This window comes from Elephas maximus, chromosome 1 (assembly GCF_024166365.1).
Source record: "Elephas maximus indicus isolate mEleMax1 chromosome 1, mEleMax1 primary haplotype, whole genome shotgun sequence".
Classification (NCBI taxonomy): domain Eukaryota; kingdom Metazoa; phylum Chordata; class Mammalia; order Proboscidea; family Elephantidae; genus Elephas; species Elephas maximus.
Genome location: NC_064819.1, coordinates 111898656 through 111924354, shown reverse-complemented (window position 1 = coordinate 111924354; position 25699 = coordinate 111898656). Strand labels below are relative to the sequence as shown.

General features: G+C 40.8%; 1 protein-coding gene across 1 annotated transcript in view; it reads left to right on the top strand.

Moving 5' to 3' along the window:
• Positions 1-22611, top strand: part of ADGRF1 (adhesion G protein-coupled receptor F1) — a 34453-nt gene extending 11842 nt beyond the window's left edge. The window contains exons 6-15 of the mRNA XM_049893776.1: positions 1730-1830; positions 2821-2879; positions 7361-7512; positions 8691-8854; positions 11148-11336; positions 13864-15237; positions 17207-17248; positions 18275-18334; positions 20689-20755; positions 22053-22611. Of these exons, the coding sequence (XP_049749733.1) occupies positions 1730-1830; positions 2821-2879; positions 7361-7512; positions 8691-8854; positions 11148-11336; positions 13864-15237; positions 17207-17248; positions 18275-18334; positions 20689-20755; positions 22053-22126 (2282 nt within the window). The 3' untranslated portion in view covers positions 22127-22611. The remainder of the gene's footprint in view (positions 1-1729; positions 1831-2820; positions 2880-7360; positions 7513-8690; positions 8855-11147; positions 11337-13863; positions 15238-17206; positions 17249-18274; positions 18335-20688; positions 20756-22052) is intronic.
• The last annotated feature ends 3088 nt before the right edge of the window (positions 22612-25699 follow it).

The window sequence follows — 25699 nt, the reverse complement described above, 5'->3', positions numbered from 1 at the left end:
AGGAGCCTGAAACAACCCAGCTTTACTGGGCATCCTGGGATCCCCTTCCCCTTCCCAAGACCACAGTAATTCTGATTAAGGCAACACATTTATCAAGTACCACCTTCACACTCAGATCTGGGGTAAATTCTGAGAGGACACTTTCCCTTGCCCTATATGAGTTAGCAATCTAGTTGAGCAGGACAGGCTGAAATACAAGAAGACAATATAATTTCTTCAACAAATATTGATGAAAGCCTACCTTTGGAAAGATTGGTTTATGTGTGTATGGATTGAATTGTGTACGCCCAAAATATGTGTTGTAAATCCTAATCCCTGTACCTATGGTTATAATCTCATTTGGGAATGGGTTTTCTTTGTTATGTTAATGAGGCAGTATTATTGTAGCCTGTTGCCATCAAGTCAATTCCAACTCATAGCGACCCTATAGGACAAAGTAGAACTGCCCCATAGGGTTTGCAAGGAACAGCTGGTGGGTTTGAACTGCTGACCTTTTCGTTAGTGCCACCATGGCTCCAGTTAGTATAGAGTGTGTCTTAAATCAATTTCTTTTGAGATAAAAAAAGAGCAGATTAAGTAAGGAAGCAAGGAAACAGAGATGGGGAACAATAGATGCATGCCACCCATGAGATCTCCAAGGAACCAAGAAACAGAAGCTGAGAAAAGACAAAGATCTTCCCTCAGAGCAGACAGAGAGAGAGAGAGACTTCCCCTAGATCCGGTGCCCTGAATTTGGACTTCTAGCCACCCAAACTGTAAGAAAATAAATTTCTGTTCATTCAAGCCACCCCCTTGTGGTATTTGTGTTATAGCAACACTAGATAACTAAGGTAATGTCTGATCAAACTTCAAGGGATACAAGGATGGATCAGGCATAGATTACACACATAAGGGCTTCCAGCATAGTGTGGAAGATGAGACTGTACAGATGTGTAGATGTGAGAGCAGTATAGGTAAAATACTGCAGGAATTTAGAGGAGAGAGAAACTGTTTGCATTTGGGGATCAGGGAAGGTTTCACAGAGGAAGTAGCATTTGTGAAGTCCTTGAATGAAGGATTAGCAGAATTTGTACATACCGAGATGGGGAAAGACCTGTCCCAGGGCAGGAAAGTACTAGCAATAGGTAAGATAGGGGCCTATTGGGAGTTAGTAAGTAGTGGTATTTTTCATTTTTTAAATATTTTAAACAGGGACAATGTTTAAACTCAATTCCTGGATGGAGACATAGTCCAGTGTTATGTGACTGCCTTTTTTGGGGCCACCCATGAGCGGCTGCACATTTTCCTATTTGTGAGTTTATCTCAATTAACAGCACTTTCCCATTACTGTTCCAGTTGCATGATTGAAAACTGGGGTTTTAAGTAGTCTTCCCATATTATTTCAGGCCAAAATTAATTTTTTGAAAAGAAATGAAAATACCACTTGTTGAATACATGAGTTTTGAATTGTACCTCTGTAATTTTATGCTGGAATCCCCAGGTGGTGCAGACAGGCTCAGCTGGTAACCAAAAGGTTGGATGTTTGAGTCCACCCAGAGGTACCTTGAAAGAAAGACCTGGTGATCTGCTTCTGAAAAATCAGCCATTGAAAACCCTACAGAGCACAGTTCTACTCTGACACGCATGAGGTCACTATGATTGAGATCTACTTGCCAGCAACTTTTTTTTTTATGCTACTAATAAAATTCAGTTAATAACTTTTGTATCTATAAGTATTTTTTTCCCACAGAGATTTGGGGCAGTTTCAAAATTAATGAAAAATTTACAAAAGATCTTTTGAATTCATCATCTGCTATATACTCCAAATATACAACTGAAATTGAAATTCGAGTAAGTACTTTCCACTTACTCCATACGAATGGCTTGCTAAACCTAAGTGATTTTAATTTAACATGTCTGTTTAATACATGTTCCTAATTATCAATTTTCAATGAGTCGTTACAAAACAGGTATTTGCTCTGTCAACAACTGAGACACTTTCAGCATCTTTCTTCTACAAGAGTTTAGCAGTTGACTTCTTTCTACTTTTCTTGTGTTCAATTTGGCCCATTTATTTGGGTAATATCATACTAAGCTTCTTTATTATTTCATGTATCTTATCTGTCAAAAGAACATTTCATAAACTAAGTTCAATCCCCAACATTTAGAATTTATTCCATACAGTCTCTCTTATCAAAGGCTGAAGTGAGTTACTGAGCAAAACCAGACATCATAACAAGGTCACGAGAAAGCTAGATCGGAGCACCTCCGCCTAGGATGATTCAAGTGTGGTTCCAACTGAAGACATGGGCAAATATTTCGCACATAGATTCAGTACAAGTACCTGTGAATGTTAATGGCTTAACTTTGAGGAGAAAGTGGATTTGGGTGAAATTATTATATAATCTGGCACCAAGTTCATCCCCTATTCTCAGCAGTTGGTTACTCACTCTTTATTAGAAACCAAAAACCAAACCCAGTGCCGTCGAGTCGATTCCTACTCATAACGACCCTACAGGACAGAGTAGAACTGCCCCACAGAGTTTCCAAGGAGTGCCTGGTGGATTCAAACTGCCAACCCTTTGGTTAGGAGCCATAGCACTTAACCACTACGCCACCAGGGTTTCCCACTCTTTATTAGTTAGCAACCTCAAAAATAAGTTTTAACAATTGTATGTATTTGTTGCAGTTGTATGACCTGCAGCCCTTTCCCACTGTATCTCTTTCCTCTGCACAGCTGTTCTGTTGGTTTATTTATTGTCCATGTCCATTTTTTGTTCAAATGCTTTTGTCAAGTGTAAGGACAAAGATCAACATATTGTCTTTTGTTCTCTTTGTAAGCTTACAGAAGCATACAAAAAACTTCAAGGTTTTGAGTCAGTTCGGGTCACCCAATTTCGGTAAGTAACACAATGGCCTTAGAGGGACATCATCCGAATTGTAGACCAGCCCTGCAGAATGCCTAGTGCTGTTTCCAAGTGTCCTTGAGAGAAAACAGAGCGGAAATTGGTAGGACTCTTACTAACACTAAACAAGGGTCTATGATGCTTTAAAAAGTCTGAAGAGTAAAGCCTAGATTTTCATTTAAATGACTTTAGGAACGTAAATATTGAGGATCATCCTCCACGCTGGGAATCAGAGACCAGAATTGAAAAACCACAGTGGTAGGGCAGAGCTTGGGAGCAAGCAAGAGATTTCGGTGTGTATGTATGGGAAGGAGTCCCTGGGTGGTGCAATAACCACACTTGGCTGCTGAGAGGTTAAAAGTTCAAGTTCACCCAGGGGGGCCTCAGAAAAAAGACCTGGCTATCTAATTCTGAAAACTCAGCCATTGACAACCATATGGAGCACACTTCTGCTCTGACACACATGTGGTCACCATGAGTCAGAGTCAACTTGATGGTAACTTTTTTTTTTTTAATATATGGGAAGGGGTGAAGGGTGGGGCAGGGGTGGAATTTTTTTCTTTCGCAAACACAGGGGGCATGATGTCATGTAATTTGGAGCTAGAAGCCTTGGGCAAAATTTTGTATTTTTGTGTACATATCATGCATACATTATAGTTCAAAACTCAGTAGTCATTGTCTATAGCAAATAAATATTTAGTAAATTATCCTTTGTTTATGCTTTAATTCCAAAAGTTATTTGGTTAGCTAGACATGTATGCATTGATTACCAACTATTATTAGTCTGCTTGATAGAAGAAGTGGCTTAGAGGTCAGATAACTTGACTTCTTATATTTTTTTCACAGTTCACATAAAGAACAGCCATAGGAAAATTTCAGCAGCATTTTCTATAAATATCTTGTCCTGGACATTGTCCTTTAAGTTATTGCATGTTCTTATAAAATGTCTCTCATGAGTAATTTTCTTTAAAATGTAATGCTGGGGAAAGTACTTTTTCTCTTACACTTAAGTCTATATAATTAGTTGTATTTTCCTTTTTGGCTTTGTTGTCTGAGAACTCATAGACAAAATTGAAACTCGATCATAGTACTTTTTTTATTCAATATTCATATTTTTCTTTTCCCTGGTCCTGGTTTTCTATTTATACTTCTAACTTATATCCCATTGTATATATCTTATAAGCTGTCTCAAATAATTTGTAGACAAAATCACAGTGAAATAGGCAAAAATCTAAAAAACACAACTATTTAAGTTTCAGGGCAGTTCTACTCTGTCTTATATGGTCACTATGAGTCCGGGGATCAGTCCCTGGAGAAGGACATCTTGCTTGGTAAAGTAGAGGGGCAGCAAAAAAGAGGAAAACCTTCAATAAGTGGGAGTGACACAGTGGCTGCAGCAGTGGGCTTAACGATCGCGAGGATGGCACAGGGCCCGGCAGTGTTTCGTTCTGTTGTATATAGGACCACTATGGGTATGAGTTGGAACATAACAACAACATGAGTCGCAATCGACTCAATGGCCACGGGGTTCTCTACATATTTGATTTGAAACTAATCTTTATCTCTCACTGTTGCAAGTTACTTATCTGTCAAACAGGACTGTTAATATCCACTGAACTAATTTAACCTCATTAAATCAAATGAGATACTAGGTAAGAAAACACTTCGCAAATACTACAGAAGTGCCATTTTGATGCAAAAGCATTGTGATCATTGCTACATGAAAGGGTATTTGGATTTATTTATACATTGTGAGTGGTAATTCAATGCAGTGATTAAGAAAATGACCATTGGAGCTTTGGAGGTTCTCATCCATCAATTAATAATTAATATTTATGTGACCTAGTGCTATTCTTCTAGTTTACTTTTCTACCCCAGATATACTGAATCAGAATCTACATTTTAACAAGAGCTCCAGGTTATTCTTAGGTATAATAAATTCTGAGAACCACTGCTCTACTAGTGGTTCTCAGAATCGGTCCCTAACCAGCAGCATTAGCCTTTCCTGGGAACTTACTAGACATGCAAATTCTCAGCAGGGATTCCAACAGGAAGGAACTGGTTTGAAGCTCTGGTTTTGACAAGTACTTTTATAACTCACCTATCAAGACGAACATTTCCATCACCCCGAAGTTCCCCTTGTGCCTTTTGCCAGGGAATTTCCATACTCTTATGCACCAAAAACAACCACCGATCTGATTTCTATCACCATAGATTAGTTTTGCCTGTTGTTGTTGTTGTTAGGTGCTGTCGAGTCAGTTCTGACTCATAGCGACCCTATGCACAACATAACAAAACACTGCCCAGTTCTGAGCCATTGCCACAATCATTGCTATGTTTGAGTCCATTGTTGCAGCCGCTGTGGCAATCCATCTCACTGAGGGTCTTCTCTTTTTTGCTGACTCTCTACTTCACCAAACATGATGCCTTCTCCAGGAACTGAGATCCCTCCCGATAACATGTCCAAGGTATGTGAGACAAAGTCTTGCCATCCTTGTGTCTAAGGAGCATACTGACTGTACTTCTTCCAAGACAGATTTGTTCGTTCTTTTGGCAGTCCACGGTATATTCAATATTTTTTGCCAACACTGTAATTCAAAGGCATCAATTCTTCTTTGGTCTTCCTTATTCATTGTCCAGCTTTCACATGGGTACAAGGTGATTGAAAACACCATGGCTTGGGTCAGGCACACCTTAGTCCTCAAAGTGACACCTTTGCTTTTTAACTTTTTAAAGAAGTCTTTTACAGCAGATTTGCCCAATCCAATCCATTATTTGATTTTTTGACTGCTGCTTCCATGGGTGTTGATTGTGGATCAGTTTTGCCTGCAGAACTGCATATAAATGAGACCATGCAGTATGTGCTTTCATTTGTCTGTCTTCTTTCATTCCACATAATGTCTTTGAGACTCACTTTTGTTTTTCTAAGTATCAGTGGTTCATTCCTTTTTATTGCTGAGCAGTATTGCATTGTATAAATATATCATGATTTGTTTTTGCACTCCTTGGAGCCATTCTTGACTGGTTTCTTTTCCTTACACCTGAAATCTGCTCTATTAGCAAGTCAGATTCAAATAACAACCTGAATCTGACCACTTATCACCCCTGCCCTACTATCCAAATAGTTCAAGCCATCATCATCTCTTTCTTAACTAGTCTTCCAGCTTCCATGATTGCTTCCCTTTTTGTCTATTTTCTATACAACAACCAGAGCGGCTACCTTAAAAAATAAATCTGATGACGCTACTGCCTTTTAATGAAGAATAAAACTTTTTAATAAATAATAAAACTCAAACTCTAAGGCCCTATATGACCCGGCTTCTGGCTACCTTTCCAATATCATCTACCGCTCTCTTCCTTGCTCATTGAATTTAAATCATACTAGTCTAAGTTTGTCAAAGTCGCAGGCATTTTCCTGCCCCAGGATCTTCACACATGCTATTCTCTGTGCCTGGCATGGTAACCCAGTGCTCTTTTTATGGCTGGCCTTTTCTTCTCATCCTTTTGACCTCAGTTTCAAAGACCCTCCTCACAGAGAAACCTTGCCCAACCAGCCGTATTTAAGGTGGGGCCTCACCCCTATCTGCTATTCTTATCACTGTACCTGTTCATGTCTCTCATTAATACTTAACAAATTTGTAATTATATACAGTTGTTCCTCATTATTTGTAAGTTCCATACTTGCAAATTCACCTGCTCACTAAAGTGTATTTGTAACCCCGAATCAATACTCACAGCACTTTCACAGTCATTCACAGACATGTGCAGAGTTGAGTTTCTTGATGTGCACTTTCCTAACTGAGATCAAAGAAGGTGACCCTCTGTCTTCTCGTTTCAGCTCTCATACTGAATATAGGTGCCCTTTCCATGATCTTTTTAGTGCCACGTTTTCCACATTTTTGTGTTTTGGTTGGTGATTTTGCTATTTAAAATGGCCCCCGAGAGTAGTGCTGAAGTGCTATCTGGTGTTTCTAAGCACAAGAAGGCTGTGGTGTACCTTACAGGAAAAAATATGTTGTTAGATAAGCTTCGTTCAGGCACAAGTTATAGTGCTGTTGGCTGTGAGCTCAGTGGTGATGAATCAACAATGTATATTGAATAAGGTGTCTTTAAACAGAAACACACATAAAAACAAAGATATATATCAATCAATTGATGAAAATGTTGTGACCAGAGGCTCACAGGAACCTAACCTTGTATTTTCCCTAGGAGCCATGGTTCAGTATTTGTTAATTCAGTGTTCATGATGACTTTACAAAACATAACTACTGAAAATAACAACAATCAGTTTTATGTATTTGGTGGTACCTTGTTTCTTACTTGTTTTTTCTGGTAGAATGCAGGCTCCATGAAGGCAGGGGTCAAGTCAGTGTGGTTTATTCCTATGGACCCAATGTCACGGACAGAGTAGGCACTGAGTGACTGAATGAAAAAAATGCATGAATCTCATTTTTCTGTCCACATACTCATTGCAGGGAAGGAAGCATCATTGTTGGATATGAAGTCATTGGTTCCAGCAGCCCATCAGAGCTGCTGTCAGCTGTTGAACAGGTGGCTGAGAAGGCTGAGGCAGCCCTCCACAAGCTGTTTCCATTAGAAGATGGCTCTTTCAGAGTGTTTGGAAAAGGTAATACTGAATTCCCGTTCTCTGCTTAGGTTAAGGGAGTCCTTTAATTAGTAGCTCCATTGTGTCCTTAGGCAGTAGATTGGAGATGTTTACAATACACAATTGTTCTAAAACTGACTCTCAGTAACAACAGGCAGCAATTCTTAGCCATCCACCAGCACCACCACAATGAAACCCAGCTTCTATTGACTGTTTCAGATCCTTGCTAATCAGTAATCTGATCTCTGTCTCTTAGTGTAAATGTTGTAGAAGACTGATGTCACTGCAGGCTGTGATGAAAACAATTCAGCAATAGTTTACTGGTACACATGTTGAAAGAGCCCTGGGGCTGATAATGTTTCTAAATCATAATCCCAGGAACCAAGGAAAGAATGCTCTTTCAATGTTTGGAAAAGGTAATACAGGTCTTTCACACACATACACACACACACACACACCCCAATATTTTTTTTCAGATATTTTTATTTTACTCCTTTATAATCAATCTTAAGCCTCTCCAGTCAAAATCTGGGCCATTTTCTTTAAACAGCACTCATTTGACAAATGTATGCTAAGTGTCTGAAGTGTGCCAGACTGGGTTCTAGGCACTTAAGATACAGTAATGTGGGAAAACAAACAAAAATCACAACCCTTGTGGATTTCCCATTCACTGTTTCTATCTCCCAGCCCCAATCATTGTAAGAATATACTACTAAGCCATCTGCAAGAAGAATTAGTGGCTAGTCACAACGGGAGAAGCTTTTAAAGGGATACAAAGTAGGAAGTATCACCTCCTTATCCAACTTCCCATCTTTTGACCATATCGTTACTGCTTTGTTCCATAGGGTCTCAAAGATTTTCTTATTTTCTAGAATTCCCTTGAAGGTTGCAAAGATTTCCAGAGAATCATCATGCCCAGCCCTATGTCAACCAACAGTAGTTATTGGCCCACTGAAAGTGAGATTGTTGACATAGACCTGGCACCTGGAGGGAAAGGGACAAACCTTGCTTCAGGAAGACAGCAGGGTGCTGATATGGAAGAATCTGGGCATCAAAGATAAACTTTTCCTACTTCTCAATTTTGCCTGGATTTTGTCTCTGAAAATATGATTTTCAAAGCATTTAAATACTTCTACATGGTTTCATAGAGAGCCACAGTATTCCAGAGCCATTTTTCCTTTGTTTCCTTTCTTTTCCAGCCCAGTGTAACAACATTGTCTTTGGATTTGGGTCCAAGAATGATGAGTATACCCTGCCCTGTAGCAAAGGCTACACTGGAAACATCATTGCCAGGTGCCAGTCCCCCGGGTGGCAAGTCATCAGGGAGAACTGTGTACTCTCTCAGCTGGAGGAACTGAAGAAGGTGAAGCATTTCTACCTGGTACACTGCCATGGTTTTGAGTTTCACAGTGAGCATGCCCCAGTGAGCATGGCCAGGTACAGGGTAAAATGTAACAACTTATATGGTTGTTCAGTGTGCAGAAGGCCAGGATGACATCCAACACAATTTTTAAAAAACCATTTGCTGTCGAGTTGATTCCAACTCATGGCGACCTCATGTGTGTCAGAGTAGAACTGTGTTCCATAGGGTTTTCAATGGCTGTGACCTTTCAGAAGTACATCACCAGGCTCAGACCCTGGTAAAGCAAGAGAGTGTGGGCGTAAATGGCAGAGCTGAGATGGCCAGAAAAAGGTCAGAATTTGTGGTTTGGGTGGTAAGTGGTGCTTCAGAGACATACATCAAAGCAGAGGAGATATATGGTTGATGGTAGGACCACAGCTTGTCTTGGAAGAAGTACAACCACAATGCTCCTTAGAATCAAGGATGGCAAAACTGCGTCTTACATACTTCGGACATGTTGTCAGGAGGGATCAGTGCTTGGAGAAGGGCATCACGCATGGTAGAGTACAGGGTCACTGGAAATAGAGGAAACCCTCAATGAGATGGATTGACACAGTGGCTGCAACAATGGGCTTAAGTATAACAATAATTGTGAACATGGTTCAGGACCAGGCAGTGTTTAGTTCTGTAGTACATAGGGTCTCTGTGAGTCAGAACCAACTCACTGGCACCTAACAACATCAGCAACAACAGGACCACAAATAAGTTAGCATCAGAAGTCCAGAAGGCTGAGAATAAAAGGTCAAAGTGAAGGTGTGACTCAGAAGCTAGAGAGTCAGAAATCAGGGCAGAGAGTGGGACAGGCAGGGGTGACCATACAGAATGAGAGAATTGCAATGGATCTTAAGGACCATATGAGTTACCAACTTCCTTTTATAAATTAGAAAATAGAAGATCAAAGGGCTAAAGGTCACGCTGCTGGCAATAGTGTTGGGGCTAGAAGCATGACCACCTGATCCCCAGTTCAGTGCTCTGACCTACACATGACACTGTCTTACCCATTGCTGTGGAGTCCATTCCAACTCATAGTGACCCAATAAGACAGAGTAGAACTGCCCCATAGGGTTTCCAAGGAGCAGCTGGTGGGTTCGAACTGGTTTTGATTGGCAGCTGAGAGCTTAACCACTGCGCCACCAGGGCCCCTGATGTTTTCTTAGGAAGTTTCAATAATGGAAGACTATCTAGGTAGAAAGAAGGGGTCAGAAGGAGAACTCAAGAGATAAAGTAGAGGGATTTTGAGACTGGCTCATGGCCACCATCCTACAGGTGAAAATCTTTGTATTGAGCAGAACATCTATCCCAGTTGGAGACCCCACTGTTGCGGTAAAGGACCCTGGACTCGTATTTATCCAGGGACTGTGAACTGTTTGCTTCTCCCTTTCCAGACTTCAGTTTCCATATCTGCAAACTGGGGAGAAGGATTAGACCACACGACCTCCTGGCTGTATTCTTGCTCTGATCTTCTTCGACTCAATTCTAGACACGGGCAATATGTGGAACTAGGCTACCCCAGGGACATACCTGCCTGGCGGGGGACTGTGGGGGCAGGCAGATCCCAAATGCCCCAGGAAGAGAACAGTGCTGTCAGCTGAGAAGAGCAAGCAGGAGTACGGGTGGGATCTGGGCTTCTGGGTGGACATGGGATTGATTGGAAGGGGCGCTTCTCTGTTCCTGTCTTCCAAGTTAGCCCAGTATACTGGAAGCAGATGGAAGTTCTAAGGGAGAAGTAAAACTCCAAATCCAGTATAAAATGGGAGCTGACACAGGCCCAGTAGCCAAATCTCCATGTATGTCCCTCTGTCTTCTCATCCTACCAGGATTTTTCAGCATAGCGTAGTGAATACAACATAGGATTTAGTGTCAGTAGGCCAAACCCTTCCACTTACTAGGTGTGTACTCTTTGGGAAGTTATGGAATCTCACTAAACATCAATTTCTTTGTAATCAGGATAACAAGTTACATGAAAAAGTCTTGTTAATGAATCTCTTCAGTTTGTTTCCCTAGCTATAGAATGAAAATTATAACAGTACCTCCCTCAAAGTGTTGAAAAGATTCAGTGAATCCCTGCAAAGCATTTAGTACAGTGTCTGGAATGTAGAAAACACTACATAACAGTCATTGTTGTTATCATCATCACGTAATTGTCTTACATTATAATGCACCATGCAAGTGTTAGTTATATGTGGCCAAGAAACCTGATTGAAATTAGATAAAAGACATTGTTTTCTAGAACTTAGACCATTTTTACTTCTAGAATTTCAGTGCGATCTTGGGCAACGCCACCGAGGCAACCATGTCATCCTTGGTGCAAAATCTTTCAGTCATCATTGAGCAAAGCCCGTCAACCACAGCTGGGACTCTAGCTTCAGTGGTGTCAATCCTGGGAAACGTTTCATCCCTGTCGCTGGCAAATCATTTCAAGGTGTCCAATTCAACAATGGAGGTATGGTCTGCCTGTGCTTGAACCGCTCACTTTAAATGCTTGATCTCGTAGAAGGGATAACGAAAGCCTGAACCATAGGGAACTACTAGGAAATCCTAAAGAATCCAGTAACAGCCATAATGTGAGCATCACTTCTTTCTCTGTAGTGTACGAGAAACTCATGGGATCAATCGTGTGAGCTCAAAGTAAGAGGGAGCTACCTCTAAGCAGGCTGTCCGGGAAGCACCTGGCTTAGGGAAATGGATAAATCTTTGCACTGCTTGACACAGGTGCCAACTTTTTAAAATATGTTTGCAATTTATAATGATTATTTCCTATAAGCCATAAACTGACTTTTAGTAGTACATATTAAAAAAAAAAAAAATTCCATCTCTAGGCTGGGGAATTCAAGACTGAGTTTGGATATTTAAAAATTAAAATAAAAAACCTCACAAATAATATCTGATCATATAAGAAATGCAAATAAGCAGAAAAGAAAATAAATTACCTGCAATATGGTCACTCTAGAATAGTCACTGCTAACATTTCAGATACAGCTTTAATGTGTAGAAGAGTAACGAGTGACACATAGCAGTTAGTCAGTAAATATTTGTTAAATAAATATCTTTCTAAATGTTTTACATGTGTGCGTACTAAATATAAAATACAGTATTTTGTAAGATTGTATTATATATTGTAATGCATACTGACCCACTTAACTGCTTATAGTGGACATCACATCAAAGATGACATTAAATATGAATAATTTCCCTTGATTAAAGAAAAAATGCTCAGATGTTTTTAAAAAAAATTTGACCCCACATTATTTCCAAGAAACCAACTAAAACAAAATGACATGAAAAGGCTAAAAATAAAATGAAGGGCAGAAAACAGAGCAGACAAACACAAACTAAAAGAAAGCAGAGGTTCCTGGGGGCAATGGAAGAAGTACATTCCAGAATCTGCTCCAGAAGCCACAAAAAGCTGGGTTTGGGTGATACTTAGCTGCAGTGGCAAGCTGCCGGAGGTCGAATGCCTGGGAACCCAAGGGATAAACAAGAGAGAAAGGATGCTGTGGGAATTGCTTGGAAAAGGAGTCTCTTAAACTAAGAAAAAAACCAGTTGCTTTCAAGTCTAAGTCGATTTCCACTCATGGCCACCCCATGGTTGTCAGAGTAGAACTGTAATCCACAGGGTTGTCAGTGATTGGTTTTTTGGAAGTCGATGGCCAGGTCTTTCTTCTGAGGTACCTCTGGGTAGGCTTGAACTGCCAACCTTTTGGTCAGCAACTGAGCACATTAACTGTTTGCACCACCCAGGGAACATTAAACTAAGACTGACCCTTAAAACCTCCAACAATTCAATACCTCCTTGTTTCTCCGGCTCTGTTTTTAAGGATTTTGTTTTATATTCGCTAATGAACGACAAAGGAGCACTGGTGGCACAATGGTTAAGTGCTCAGCAGCTAACCAAAAGATTGTCAGTTCAAACCCACCACCCGCTCCACGGGAGAAAGTTATGGCAGTTTACTTCCGTAAAGACTTGCAGCCTTGGAAACACAATAGGGCAGGTCTACTCTGTCCTATAGGGTCTCTATTAGTTGGAATCGACTTGAGGTCAATGGATTTGGTTTTGGGTTTTTAGTAAACCACAAAGCATACATAAACATGAATTAAAACTTGAACCTCCATGACATGTATTTAGAACTTCTGATGTAAGCCAGATAAATGCAATATGGGAAAGCAGTTACATGTCTCAGTCTCTGAGCCTCAGCCTACGTAATAATGCAGTCATTTTTGCCATCTCAGGAGGAAACGCACGCTTGTGTAGTCTAAATCAGGGGATTCTTTTTGTCCGTGCTGAAATCCCAGTTTGTTTGCAAATACCCTGGGGTGATCGCCCTTTATTATGCCCTGAATTGCATCCTCCCAAAATCTGTGTTGTAAATCCCAAGGCCTATACCTGTGGATGTAATTCTATTTGGGAATGTGGTTTTCTTTGTTATGTTAATGAGGCCATATCAGTGTAGGGTGTGTTTGAAGCCTATCACTTTTGACATATAAAAGAGCAGATTAGGCACTGAAGCAAGCAAACACGAAAGAGAGAATGATAGATGTCACGTAGAAATCTCTAAGGAACGCAGAAGAATGCTAGAGAAGTTGAAAGACAAGAATTTTTCCCTAGAGTGCACAGACAGAGCCTCCCCCTAGAGCCGGCACCCTGAATTCGGACCCCCAGCCTCCTAAGCTGTGAGAAAATAAATTTCTGTTAATTAAAACCACTCCCTTGTGGTATTTCTGTTACAGCAACACTAGGTAACTAAGAAAACCTGCAATGTAATTATTTGGTTCTGGCAACCCCTTTCTGAACCCAAAGCTCCTACTATGCAGAGCAAGTAAACAGAATTTAAGTCATGAATTTTATTTGGTCCTCAACAGAGTCAATTCTCTGGGCATTTTTCCCATCCTTAATAATAATGAGTGTTTACTCTTTCGTCCTCTTATCTGTGTTCTCATAATACAAACTAACTTCCATGCTTGTATTTCAGGATGTTATCAGTGTAGCTGACCGTGTTCTTAATTCAGCATTGGTAACCAATTGGACAATATTGCTGCAGGAAGAAAAGCACGCCAGCTCACAGTTACTGGAGACATTAGAAAGCATTAGCTCTCTGGTACCTCCAACAGCTCTGCCTCTGAATTTTTCTAGGGAATTCATAAACTGGAAAGGAATTCCAGTGACCAAAAGCCAACTCATGAAAGGTTACAACTATCAGGCTGAAATGTCACCCCAAAATACCTCCATTCCCATCAGAGGCCAAGTGTTAATTGGGTCAGACCAATTCCAGAAATCCCTTCCTGAAACTATTATCAGCATGACCTCATTGACCCTGGGGAACATTCTACCCGTCACCAAAAATGGAAATGCTCAGGTCAATGGGCCTGTGATAACCACTGTTATCCACAACTATTCTGTAAATGAAATTTTCCTGATTTTTTCCAAGATAGAGTCTAACCTGAGCCAGCCTCAGTGTGTGTTCTGGGATTTCAGCCACTTGTTGTGGGACAACGCAGGCTGCCACCTAGTGAATGAAACTGCAGACACCGTGACCTGCCGATGTACTCACCTGACCTCTTTCTCCTTTCTAATGTCACCCTTTGTCTCCACTGCCATCATCCCCGTTGTGCAATGGATCACCTATGCGGGACTGGGAGTCTCCATTGGAAGTCTCATCTTATGCCTGATTATTGAGGCTCTGTTTTGGAAGCAGTTCAGGAAAAACCAAACTTCGCACACACGTCATATTTGCATGGTGAACATAGCCCTGTCTCTCCTGATTGCTGATGTTTGGTTTATTGTTGCTGCCACTGTGGATACCACGGCAAACCCTTCTGGAGTTTGCATAGCTGCAGTGTTCTTTACACACTTTTTCTACCTCTCCTTGTTTTTTTGGATGCTCATGCTCGGTATCCTCCTGGCTTATCGGATCATCCTTGTGTTCCATCACATGACCATGCCTGTGATGATGGCTGTTGGGTTCTTCATGGGCTACGGGTGTCCTCTGGTTATAGCTGTCTTCACCATTGCAGTCACACAACCTAGCAACGGCTACAAAAGGAAAGACGTGTGTTGGCTTAACTGGTCCGATGGGAGCAAACCTCTCTTGGCTTTCATTATTCCCGCACTGACTATTGTGGCTGTGAATTTGGTTGTGATGTTTTTAGTTCTAATGAAGCTCTGGAGGCCAGCTGTTGGAGAAGGAATGAGCCGGGATGACAAGGCCACTGTCATCCGCATGGGGAAGAGCCTGCTCATCCTGACGCCTCTGCTGGGGCTCACCTGGGGCTTTGGCATAGGAACTATGGTGGACAGCCAGAATCTGGCTTGGCATGTTATTTTTGCCTTACTCAATGCATTTCAGGTGAGAACAATAAGATTTAGAGCCCTGGTGGCACAGTGGTTAAGAGATCGCTGCTAACCAAAAGTTGGCAGCTCAAATCCACCAGCCGCTCCTTGGAAACACTGTGGGGCAATTCTGCTCTGTCCTATAGGATTGCTGTGGGTGGGAATCAACTCAACCCCAATGGGCTTAGTTTTTCGTTATTATCTCATCAGGTGATGGGACTAATGATGGAGAATTTTGGCTACTAAGGTCACTCTGATGGCCACCTTACCCATCTCCCTTTTTTTTTTTTTTTGTCTCCAGGAGGACTATAACTAAAGCTGCATGAAAAAGTGAAAAGAAAAAAAAAATTCATTTTTCCCTAGTAGTTACTGTCATGCTGAAACAGAATATTTGAATCCTTCAGTAATCCATTCTAGGGTTTTAAACTATTAGAGTTCACATAACTAACATTAATCCCTCTTGCTGCTGACTAAATCCTCTTTTTCTTGTGCAGACCTCTGTGAAAAAGTGGACAGAGAAAGGGAAATAAATCGAGAGGGCTTGTGGACTCTGAATGGTGCAAAGGAAGTCCCTAGAGTGCAATAGAGCTAGGGCTGGCAAACTACGGCCAACAGCCTGTTTTTGTAAATAAAGTTTTACTGGAACACAGCCACCGCCTGTCATTTACATATTGTCTATAGCAGCTTTTGCTCTACTATGGCCAAGTAGTAATTGTGACAGAGACTGTAGGCCTGCAAAGCCTACAGTATTTAATCTCTTGCCCTTTACAGAAAAAGTTCGCCAAAGCCTGCTGCAAAGGATGGGCTGTACATGTCACAACTAGAGTGTACAGAGAGTAGGTGGACAAAGTAATCTTTAGGTTTTGAGGAACCTGGAAGATAACCTTCAGCTCTGGTTCAATATAGGTCTTGCCTGACCACCTCTGGACAATGAAGGCTCAGGGAAGTGATTTGTGTACTGGAGTTAAATAAATCTGGGCTCAAATATATCACTTTGCCAGCTATATGACCTCTAACAAATTACCTAATCTTTCTGCCCCTCACTTCCTCTGTTAAAGGCAGATGATGATAATATAGAGTAAACGTGAGGATTAAGTGAGATAATTTAGCACTTAGGGTGTCTGGCAGATAGTAAATGCTCAATAGGTGTTTCTTAAAAGCAGCTGGTTCCCCATATACTTCAGGTGGTAGTTAATTTTTAGGGGATGGTAAGAGTCCCGGTACTGCAGTGGTTAAGAGCTCAGCTGCTAACCGAAAGGTAGGCGATTCAAACCGAACAATCCCTCCTCAGGCCGCTTCTGCAAAGATTAGCCCTGTTGCCGTTGAGCCAATTCCACCTCATAGCAACAGCCTTGGCAACCCTCTGCGGAAGTTCTGCTCTGGCCTATAGAGTCACAATGAGTCAGAATTGACTTGACGGTAATGGGTTAGAGATCGCAATCATGGATAGGGATGGTGTCAGGGAGTGGGAAGGCAAGCTTATGGTGACATGCTGTCTAAAGAGGCACCTCCTGAGGTTGTTCTGGTGGGAAGGAGGATTTTAAGGTCTAAAAAGGCTTCTGTGAAGGGTTCCCTGTTTTTGATGGAAAGGGTGCTGGTACTGGTCAACTCTGTCTATGCGGCCATAGGGTTGGATTTCAGTTTCTGCTGCCATCACCGATGCTCAGCGGTCATTATTAAATGCCTGGTCTGAAGAAAACTGACACAGAAGCAGATGGAAGCTACTCATTTCAGGCCGCGAATGACACAGTGAGGTGGGAAATGAAGTTCCACATGCATTTAAAACTTCTTTCACTCAATCATTTATTTATACACTTATAAAATTTTTTATTTGTACCTTCAAGGAGCCTACAGTCTATTAATGAGACAGACAAGAAAGCAAGCCTGATGTTGGATGACATAAGCATTACATATTAAATATCAATACTTATTTTCTGGGAGAAGAGTACAATACACATGATCAATTTCTTTTTTTTATTTTTTAGGGGTTTTTCATCTTATGTTTTGGAATGCTCTTGGATAGTAAGGTACGTGTAGCCATTTCTCTCTTCACGCTCTAACCCAGGCATCTTTAAATCCTTCCTCTTCTCTTCTGGGGCTTCACTTATACAGTTAGAGGGTTGGATTATGGGTACTTTTGGAATAATATTCTATAATTTTACAAAAGGTAGGTTCAGTCAAGAGACAAAAGAACTGAACAGTCACTGATGATAATAAAGCTATCTAGAACTCATCACAACATGTTTTGTGAACATTATAGACCACAGTACAGGGAGCATTTTTGTCTTTAATTTTTCTACCTTATATTATGGTTTGGCAAAAATTCAAGAACTGTGATCTTTCTTAGGGGTGAATTCCCTTTTGCTCCTTTATTTTATCTGTCCACCTCCTTAGAATATGCCAAAAGATATATCCACTTCTCCATTTGTAGAGTTTTACAGAAATGTTAAACAGCCTCTAACATTAAATAAAATGCTTAATGAAAGAACCAATTTAGGTAAAGTGCAGGAGAAAAAGAGAACTTAAAACTAAATTTGTTTCATTATTTTTCCCAAACACTGAGTAACTCTGTTGAGAGAAGTAAAGGCAGTCAGCTAATAGAGATAAAGGAGTCTTTGTTTTAATAAGAAGCTAAGAATTATTTGTAATTAGCATAATCGTTACACACACACAAGCCCTGTTTACCAAGAAGCAATTTGTTACACTTCATTGAACTAAATAATTCCCTTGTCTGCACCATTCATATGGTTAGGAAACCCTTTACTTCAAAGATAAACTTCAACTTAGCAATTATTGCCAATTACTAATGTCTAGAATCTGAATTATTATGGCTTTGGGTACTGTTGTTCTTTGTTTAATCCTGATTTCGTTTATAGGCAAAAAAATCTAAGAAAATAAATCCTTCCATCAGATATCCATGTTTATGGTCTATTAAATGCTCCTAAGAAATACTACTGTTAAATAACAATTTTAGTTATGCAGTTTTGTTTCTGATTTGTCTGTGTATGGCTGTATACATGTAGCTCCTCAATATTTCTTTGTTGTCCTTATAGCTGCGACAACTTCTGTTCAACAAGTTGTCCCCATTCATGTCTTGGAAGCAACCATCAAAGGTAATTATCTCCCAGTGCCATGGATCCGATGCATGAAGTTCTAGTTTTGCATTTCTGTCTTTATGCAGTCCCACAGCAAGCCCATTTTTGAGTAAACCCTTTTCACCATTGTTTTCCTGTTACCTGGCACAGCACCTGCCCCTTGGTAGATACTCAACAGAAAGTTGTTGAGTGAATGAATGAATGAATGTAAAGGAATGGAAAGCTACAAGTGTTCTCAGGCATGGACGTCTGTGGGTGCTCTTTATGAGCGAACACCTTTGAGCAATATCGTTTGCTTCAGTCTGACTTGTCTCCTGCAGTCTAGAACCAGTAGGACCCTTTTCTCTGCCTGGCTTCCTGAACACTACGTAGCCTGTGTTTTCTTCTCTAGAAAGGTAGTACCGGGGAGGCCTTGATTAACTTCCGATATATAAAATGTTCTCTAAATTTTATCTCTTACACTGGTACTTTATCCTTTGCAATTTCAGGTCTTAAGTCTACAAACTGACAGGTTCATATGAAAATACAGGATTCCTCTGTTTTAGTCATCTAGTGCTGCTATAACAGAAATATCACAAGTGGATGGCTTTAACGAAGAGAATTTTTTTCTGTCATAGTCTAGTAGGTTACAAGTCAAAATTCAGGATGTCAGCTCCAGGAGAAGGCTTTCTCTCTCTGTCAGCTCTGGAGGAAGGTCCTTGTCCTCACTCGTCCCTGGTCAAGGAGCTTCTCAGGAGCAGGGACCCCATGTCCAAAGGATGTGCTCCATTCTTGGTTCCACTTTCTTGGTGGTATGGGGTCCCCCACTCTTTGCTTGCTTTCCTTTTCTTTTATCTCTTGAGAGATAAAAGATGGTGCAGGCCACACCCCAGGGAAATTCCCTTTACCTTGGATCAGGGAGGTGACCTGAGTAAGGATGGTGTTACAATCCCACCCTAATTCACTCAACATAAAATTACAATCACAAAATGGAGGACAACCGCGCAATACTGGGAATCATGGCCTAACCAAGTTGACACGTATTTTGGGGAGACACAATTCAGTCCATGAACATCCTCTTTCATTCTTTGCCACAAAAGTGCTACCCATATGAGGGAAGCATAATTAGAAATAAATGAGCTCACATGCGTATTTAGTATTTCTGACTTTGATTTAGATGCTTTCCATGGCCCCAGTAATACACTGAGGTCCTTTCAGAAAGAGTTCTAAAGCAGAAATTTCTGAGTTTGATATAAGTCAACTGAACACACTGCATCCAAACCTACATGGATGTTCAGAGATTTTACAAAGGACAATAAAACCCTCTGAAATATATATCAATGAGGAAATTATGGACTGACATTAAAAACTTTTCCTGGGTCTGCATTTTATAGTAGAGGGCACTGCTGTGCATTTTGGAACAGTAGCCCATGAGCTGGCACACCTGACTGTATTTCTGACTGTCACCAAATGGATGTGTGGTCTTAGGAAAGTCACTTCGTCTCGTGAGTTTCAATTTTCCCAGCTGTAGAAACAAAGCATTGGGCCAAGACTTCTTATTCCAGATGCTTCTAAAGCCATGCCAGTACTCATGACATCAGAGTGAAAATTAGGGATCCTTCCCTGGGCTACCTATTGCATGTAACGAGTATATTTTCCTCCTATCTTTATTCGGCTTCCTCATGATGTGTACTGTGGCAGGAGATGGAACTCACTCCTTCTAATATCCCCAGTACCTACTATAGTGCCTGGCACACAGAGATTATTCAATACATCATGTTAAATTAATGAATACATGAATGATAAATTTATGAATGGAAAAATGATATAGTATATCTTAATGCCTTTATTTCCCTCCCCCCCATGCATGCTTTTTGGTTTGAATATTTTATTTCCGTTTGATAATTCCGTTTTTAAATTTTTGAACTCTGTGTAGTCTTTTCACCAATGACTGGAGGATTATTTACAAAGAGATCTGAATCCTAAAATTGGCAAGAGTAAGGCAAATCTTGACCTGGAGACCACTTTTACTAGGAGTATTGTTTTTTCTTCAGTGGTTCCTCTTCTAGAGATGAACATACAAAACAAAAAATATGTAAGCATTGACACAAAAAGGGATAATATCTCCATTAAACTATTTCCTAGCTTGTTGCTAGAAGTACGTAAGAACATACGGAAACACAAACTTTACTTAGAAATAAATTCTTAGAGGTTAAATAAATGAAACTAGAAGGAAGAGTAAGGAAGTGACCGCTCTAATTTCTTGCAAGAGATTAAGTGTATTATGTAGACGGGACGAAAGATCATTAGCTACACCATGAAGTGAGGAAATGCAGACCGTCAGTAAAAGAATACTAGAAATGTCCAAAATGATTTGTTTTTCTTTTATGCAGCAAAACTCAACTGATTTATCTGCCAAACCCAAATTCTCAAAGGCTTTCAACCCACTACAACACAAAGGTAAGTTACAATAAAACCAAAGGTAATAAAAGGTGGAAAGAGAGAATATGAATATAGATCATGGGAACAAAATCTGATGCCAATTTTTTTTTTTTTTTTAATTAATCTGAGAAGTCTGAGAGTATCAGCTGGTCATATGTCCATAGTTCATCTGAATTGTGTGCTCAAGGCTAATAGAATAATTTTGGGGATTTAATGCTTATGGAAACCAGCAAGTGTCACCCTTCAACTTCATCACAACTTACCACCCATTTCTCCGGTTAGACATGATCTATATAGATCTGTGGCATTGCTCACTGAGGCTATGGGGTGAAGGAGTGCGGTTAGACTAACATGAATCATGTTCTTCAGATCCGTCCTTTCCTAAAGGTGAGCGAGCACTGTCCCTTCTGTCAACAGCATGCATTGTTCCTGTGTTCACACGTTGGCTGTGACTGAAGTCTGTGATATTCAGCTACTGGAAGATCGATATTTAAATATTACAAATAGTCACACGATTTCTGGAAGAGAAGGGGGCAGGGAGAAGGAGACATTGCATTACAAGTTAAGAATCTGAGGCCCATTTCATGTCAAATTATGTTAATATACTCAGAAGGGTAGGGAAATGAGCAACTCATTTTAGACTCCCATGAAAATTATTTAAATGCCAGGTAAAGTTCAAGTGTCTGGCAGATGCACTCACCCAGAACTCTTGGGTCCTCTCATCATTACCACTAACCAGCCTGTGTGCTTTTTACAAGTCTCCTTACATTTTTGGAGGATTCCTGGGTGGTACAAATGGTTTTCCCTAGGCTGCTAGCCTAAAGTTTGGTGATTCGAACCCACCCAGCAGCCCTGCGGAAGAACGGCCCGGCGATCTGCTTCCTTAAAGATTAAAGCCAAGAAAACCCTATGGGGCAGTTCTACTCTGTAACACATGGAGTGCCGTGAACCAAAATTGACTGGATAGCAATGGGGTTGCCTTTTTTGGACAAATGTTGCCCCATCAGTTAAAATGAAACAAAGAGATCACTAAGGTGCTTTCCCAAAATAACACTCTGTGGTATAGAATCTACTTTATCTCTTTCTCCAGCATGTCTGAAAAACGTGGTGCTTCTCTTCTCAAACAAGGGATGTCCGACAAAAGCACGCTTCTTTGAAGTCAAAATGCTGCGCATGTTGACCAACCCCATTTTGTATCTTTTTGTAATATCTTCCTAAAACTCTCCCGTGATAAAAATAGACTCATTTATATTTTGGCCTGATGTTTGATTTCAACATAGCAGCAATAATTTGTATCCTCTTTTTCCCCTCCCAGGCACTTATGCGCTTTCTCATACTGGAGACTCCTCAAACGATGTCATGCTGACTCAATTTTTATCAACTGAATAAGACCAGGAGCCACAAAATCGAGGAAGTTTTGGAGCACCTTGACATTTAGAGCTAAAGGCCTGGGAAGAAATTATGCTCAGTATTAGATGGGCTTTTCTGATTTAGGAGTTTGGGACTAAAATAAGGAGGTCTCAGGGGCTTCACCACTGCCTCCTTCATCTTCAATTAAATGGAAAGAAGATTTATTTTTCAGGTGGTTGGATTCAGAGAAATTGCTCCGTAAATGCAGAAGAATCTGTTTTGTTAGAGTTTGTGCCGCTCGTACCTGCCTTCTCTGCTGTAAAACCTGGCTTTCTTTTTCATAAAATAGCATCATTCACGTGGCATTGCCAGTCATCTGGAAACGTCATGAAACAGCCTTAGATAAATTAATGGACCAAGTTCACTTTTTTGTCAAAAAGTCACTGGTGAAAGTTTCTTAGAGAAAAGCTTTTTCCTCCCAAATTTTCCAGTTGGATCTTATGTTGTTTTTGCTTTATTTTGGTTCAGTCACTTAACTTTAAAAGTTCTTCAGAAATAAACATGAAAACTTCCATTTCAGATAGCTTTGTAGCCATTTATCAGCAAGTATAATAATGTGATTTCATATGCAGTGTGGTATTTTTCAGTTTATAAAGCATTTACATCTGGTCCCCAATCCAGCGAAGTGAGGTGCCCCAGGAGACACCTGATGCAGAGATGAGGAGAGAGCGAATTGGAGATCTGAAATGACTTGCCCAAGACTGCGAAGCTAGTTACAAGGAATCTGGACTTTTTCAGGCTTTTGATTCCTATTTCATTTCTTCAGTTCCATAATGGCCTTGAAAATTACCAACAATCCTAAGAAATCTTTCTCAGGTCTGATACATTGGTCATCACACCCAGAATTCTATTTCTGTAAGAGGCAAATAATGGGAGAGTTTGATTGTCGGCTTCCAGGGAGATACTTCAAAACACTCTGGTTTTCTTTCATCATACACTGTTGGTACTTTTGAGAAGTTATCAACATGTATAGCAATTGCCACTTTTGTGTGAGATCTAGAGCAACAGGTTAGTAGACGCTTTGTGAAGTGATATTCCTCTTCTATACTTCCATTATAATTGGCTCACCTGAGTGACCCCACAGTGCCCACACTGCCTGAAGAACCAGGCTTACTTTGGTGGATTTTCACTTCCTTGCCTGCCCATCTTGGAAATGCCAATGCCCACGCCAAGACTTATTATTCAGATGCTTCTAAAGCTCCTAGTGCTTATGGTATCAGTGTTTCTGGGCACTTCCACCCAGGCTCGCCTCACCTTGCCACTGGGTCCAGAGCAGTCCTGGGTGTACCCACCATCAACAGTGCTGTCTGTTGACCTAGGGTCCTTGAACACACCCTCCTTTAGAATGTTATTGTGCAGAGAGCCCAGACACCATATGAATGTGACTCCATCTCTTCAGGCAAACCTTTCTTCCCCGGAGGCTGGGGGCAGGGAGATCAGAAGCCTCAATGCCCAGGGTAAGATGGAAGGAGAATGAGAAAAACTAACCAAAAAAAAGCCAACCAGTGAGGAAAGATGTGCTAGTGCAAATAGCCAGCCCAACGCAGGACCCAGGTGAGGGAGAAGGAAAATGTAATGCTGAACCATTTGTATTTTTTATTATTATATGAGACTAGGCATCCTAATTAACAAACCGAGAGCGTCTCGGCTATTCAAAGTGTCCAAGATGCTGCTATGGCCTGACCGTATTCAAGTGTATGTCTAGGGGAGAGGGAAACTTCTCTTACTGAATAGATTTTATGAGGATGATGAGAGACAAAAAATAATAATAATAGTGTTTTTGATCATATACCATGTATGTTTGTCCAACTCACTATACATACATTAACCTCAGCTTTCACCCAAAATGCTACTAAAACAACTATAAAATAATAAAAAAGAGAAAAACACCGTAATAATTTTCTTCTACTGTGTAAAAATTGCCACAAACTTAGCGGCTTAAGGCAACACACATTTATTATCTCACAGCTTCTGTGAGTAAGGAGTCCAGGCACCTCTCAGCTGGGTCCTCTGCTCAGGGTCTCACAAGGTCAAAATCAAGTTGTTTCCTGGGCTCTGTCTTCATTTGGAGGCTTGACTTGGGAAGAATCTGCTTCCAAACTCATTCAGGTTGTTGGCAGAATTCATTTCCTTTCAGTTGTAGGATGGAGAGCCCTGGCTTTTTGCTGACTATTGGCTGGAGGCTGCTCTTGGATCCTAGAGCCTACCCACACTGCCTTGTCACATGGGCTTCTCCAATACGGCCACTTAACTCATCAAGCCTCCTCCAGTCCGCTTTTAAGATGCAGTCTTATATAACATAAGGCAATCATGGAAGTGAAGACTGAAGAAGAATTGATGCATTATGGTTTTGGTGAAGAATATTGAATATACCATAGACTGCCAGAAGAGTGAACAAATCCGTCTTGGAAAAAGTATAGCTAGAATGCTCCATGAAATCTAGGATGGTGAGACTTCATCTCACTTTAGTTTAGACATGTTATCAGGAGGGACCAATCGCTGGAGAAGAACATCATGCTTGATAAAGGGGAGGGTGAGCGAAAAAAAGGAAGACCCTAAATGAAGTGGATTGACGCAATGGCTGCAAGAACGGGCTCAAACATAGCAAGGATTGTGAGGGAGGCACAGGACTGGGCAGTTTTTGTTCTGTTGTACATAGGGTCGCTATGAGTTGAACCAACTTGAGGGCACCTAACAACAGCTAACAAATCAGTGACATCCCATTATTTAGCCATATTCTATTGATTAGAACCAAATCATAGGTCCTGACCCCACTCAAGAAGAGGGTATTTCACAAAGGCATGAACACTGGGAGGAGAAGATCACTGGGAGTCTCAGATACGAGCTCCCAGGGTTAAGAAATAGAAAAGAGTCAGCAGCAGCAAAGAATTTGCAAAGCAGGCAGGTGAATGCTAACTTGCTTAGTAGGCCCAAGAAAGCTAAATATTAAGCTAGCAGTGAAGAAAGTAAAGAAGCTACCTGCTTCATCTACAGAACATCAAAAGGCTCAAGGCTTGGCAGCACCAGGTACCTTAAGAGTGTCTTAATTACCTACTGGGTACCATGACAAAAATACCACAAGTGGGTAGCTTTAAAGAATAGGAATTTGTCTCATGATTTTGGAGACTAAAAGTTTAAATCAGGGCATTGGCTATAGGGCTGGGTCCTTACGTGTAGGTAGCCCTGGACATATTTTGGCATTCCTTGGCTTTTTTTTTTTTTGGCTTGTAGAGGGGCTTTCACATAGTGTCCATCTTCCCCCTGTGTGTGTGTGTCTCTCAATGTCTGTTTTCCCTTTTTATAAGACATCACTCACAGGGATTCAGTTTAGAACCAACCCCATGCTGGTCTGACCTCATTTGACCTCATTAGCATAACAAAAGTGAAACCCTTATTTCCAAACAGGGTCACATTCACAGGTACAGGCATTAGGATTTCAACATGCGTTTGGGGGGGGGAGCGGGGACACGACACAATTCAATCCATAACATGGGGGAATATAGGACTAAAGAGCAGAATGGTTCAAAGTCAATCCTGGGAATAGTTAAGACT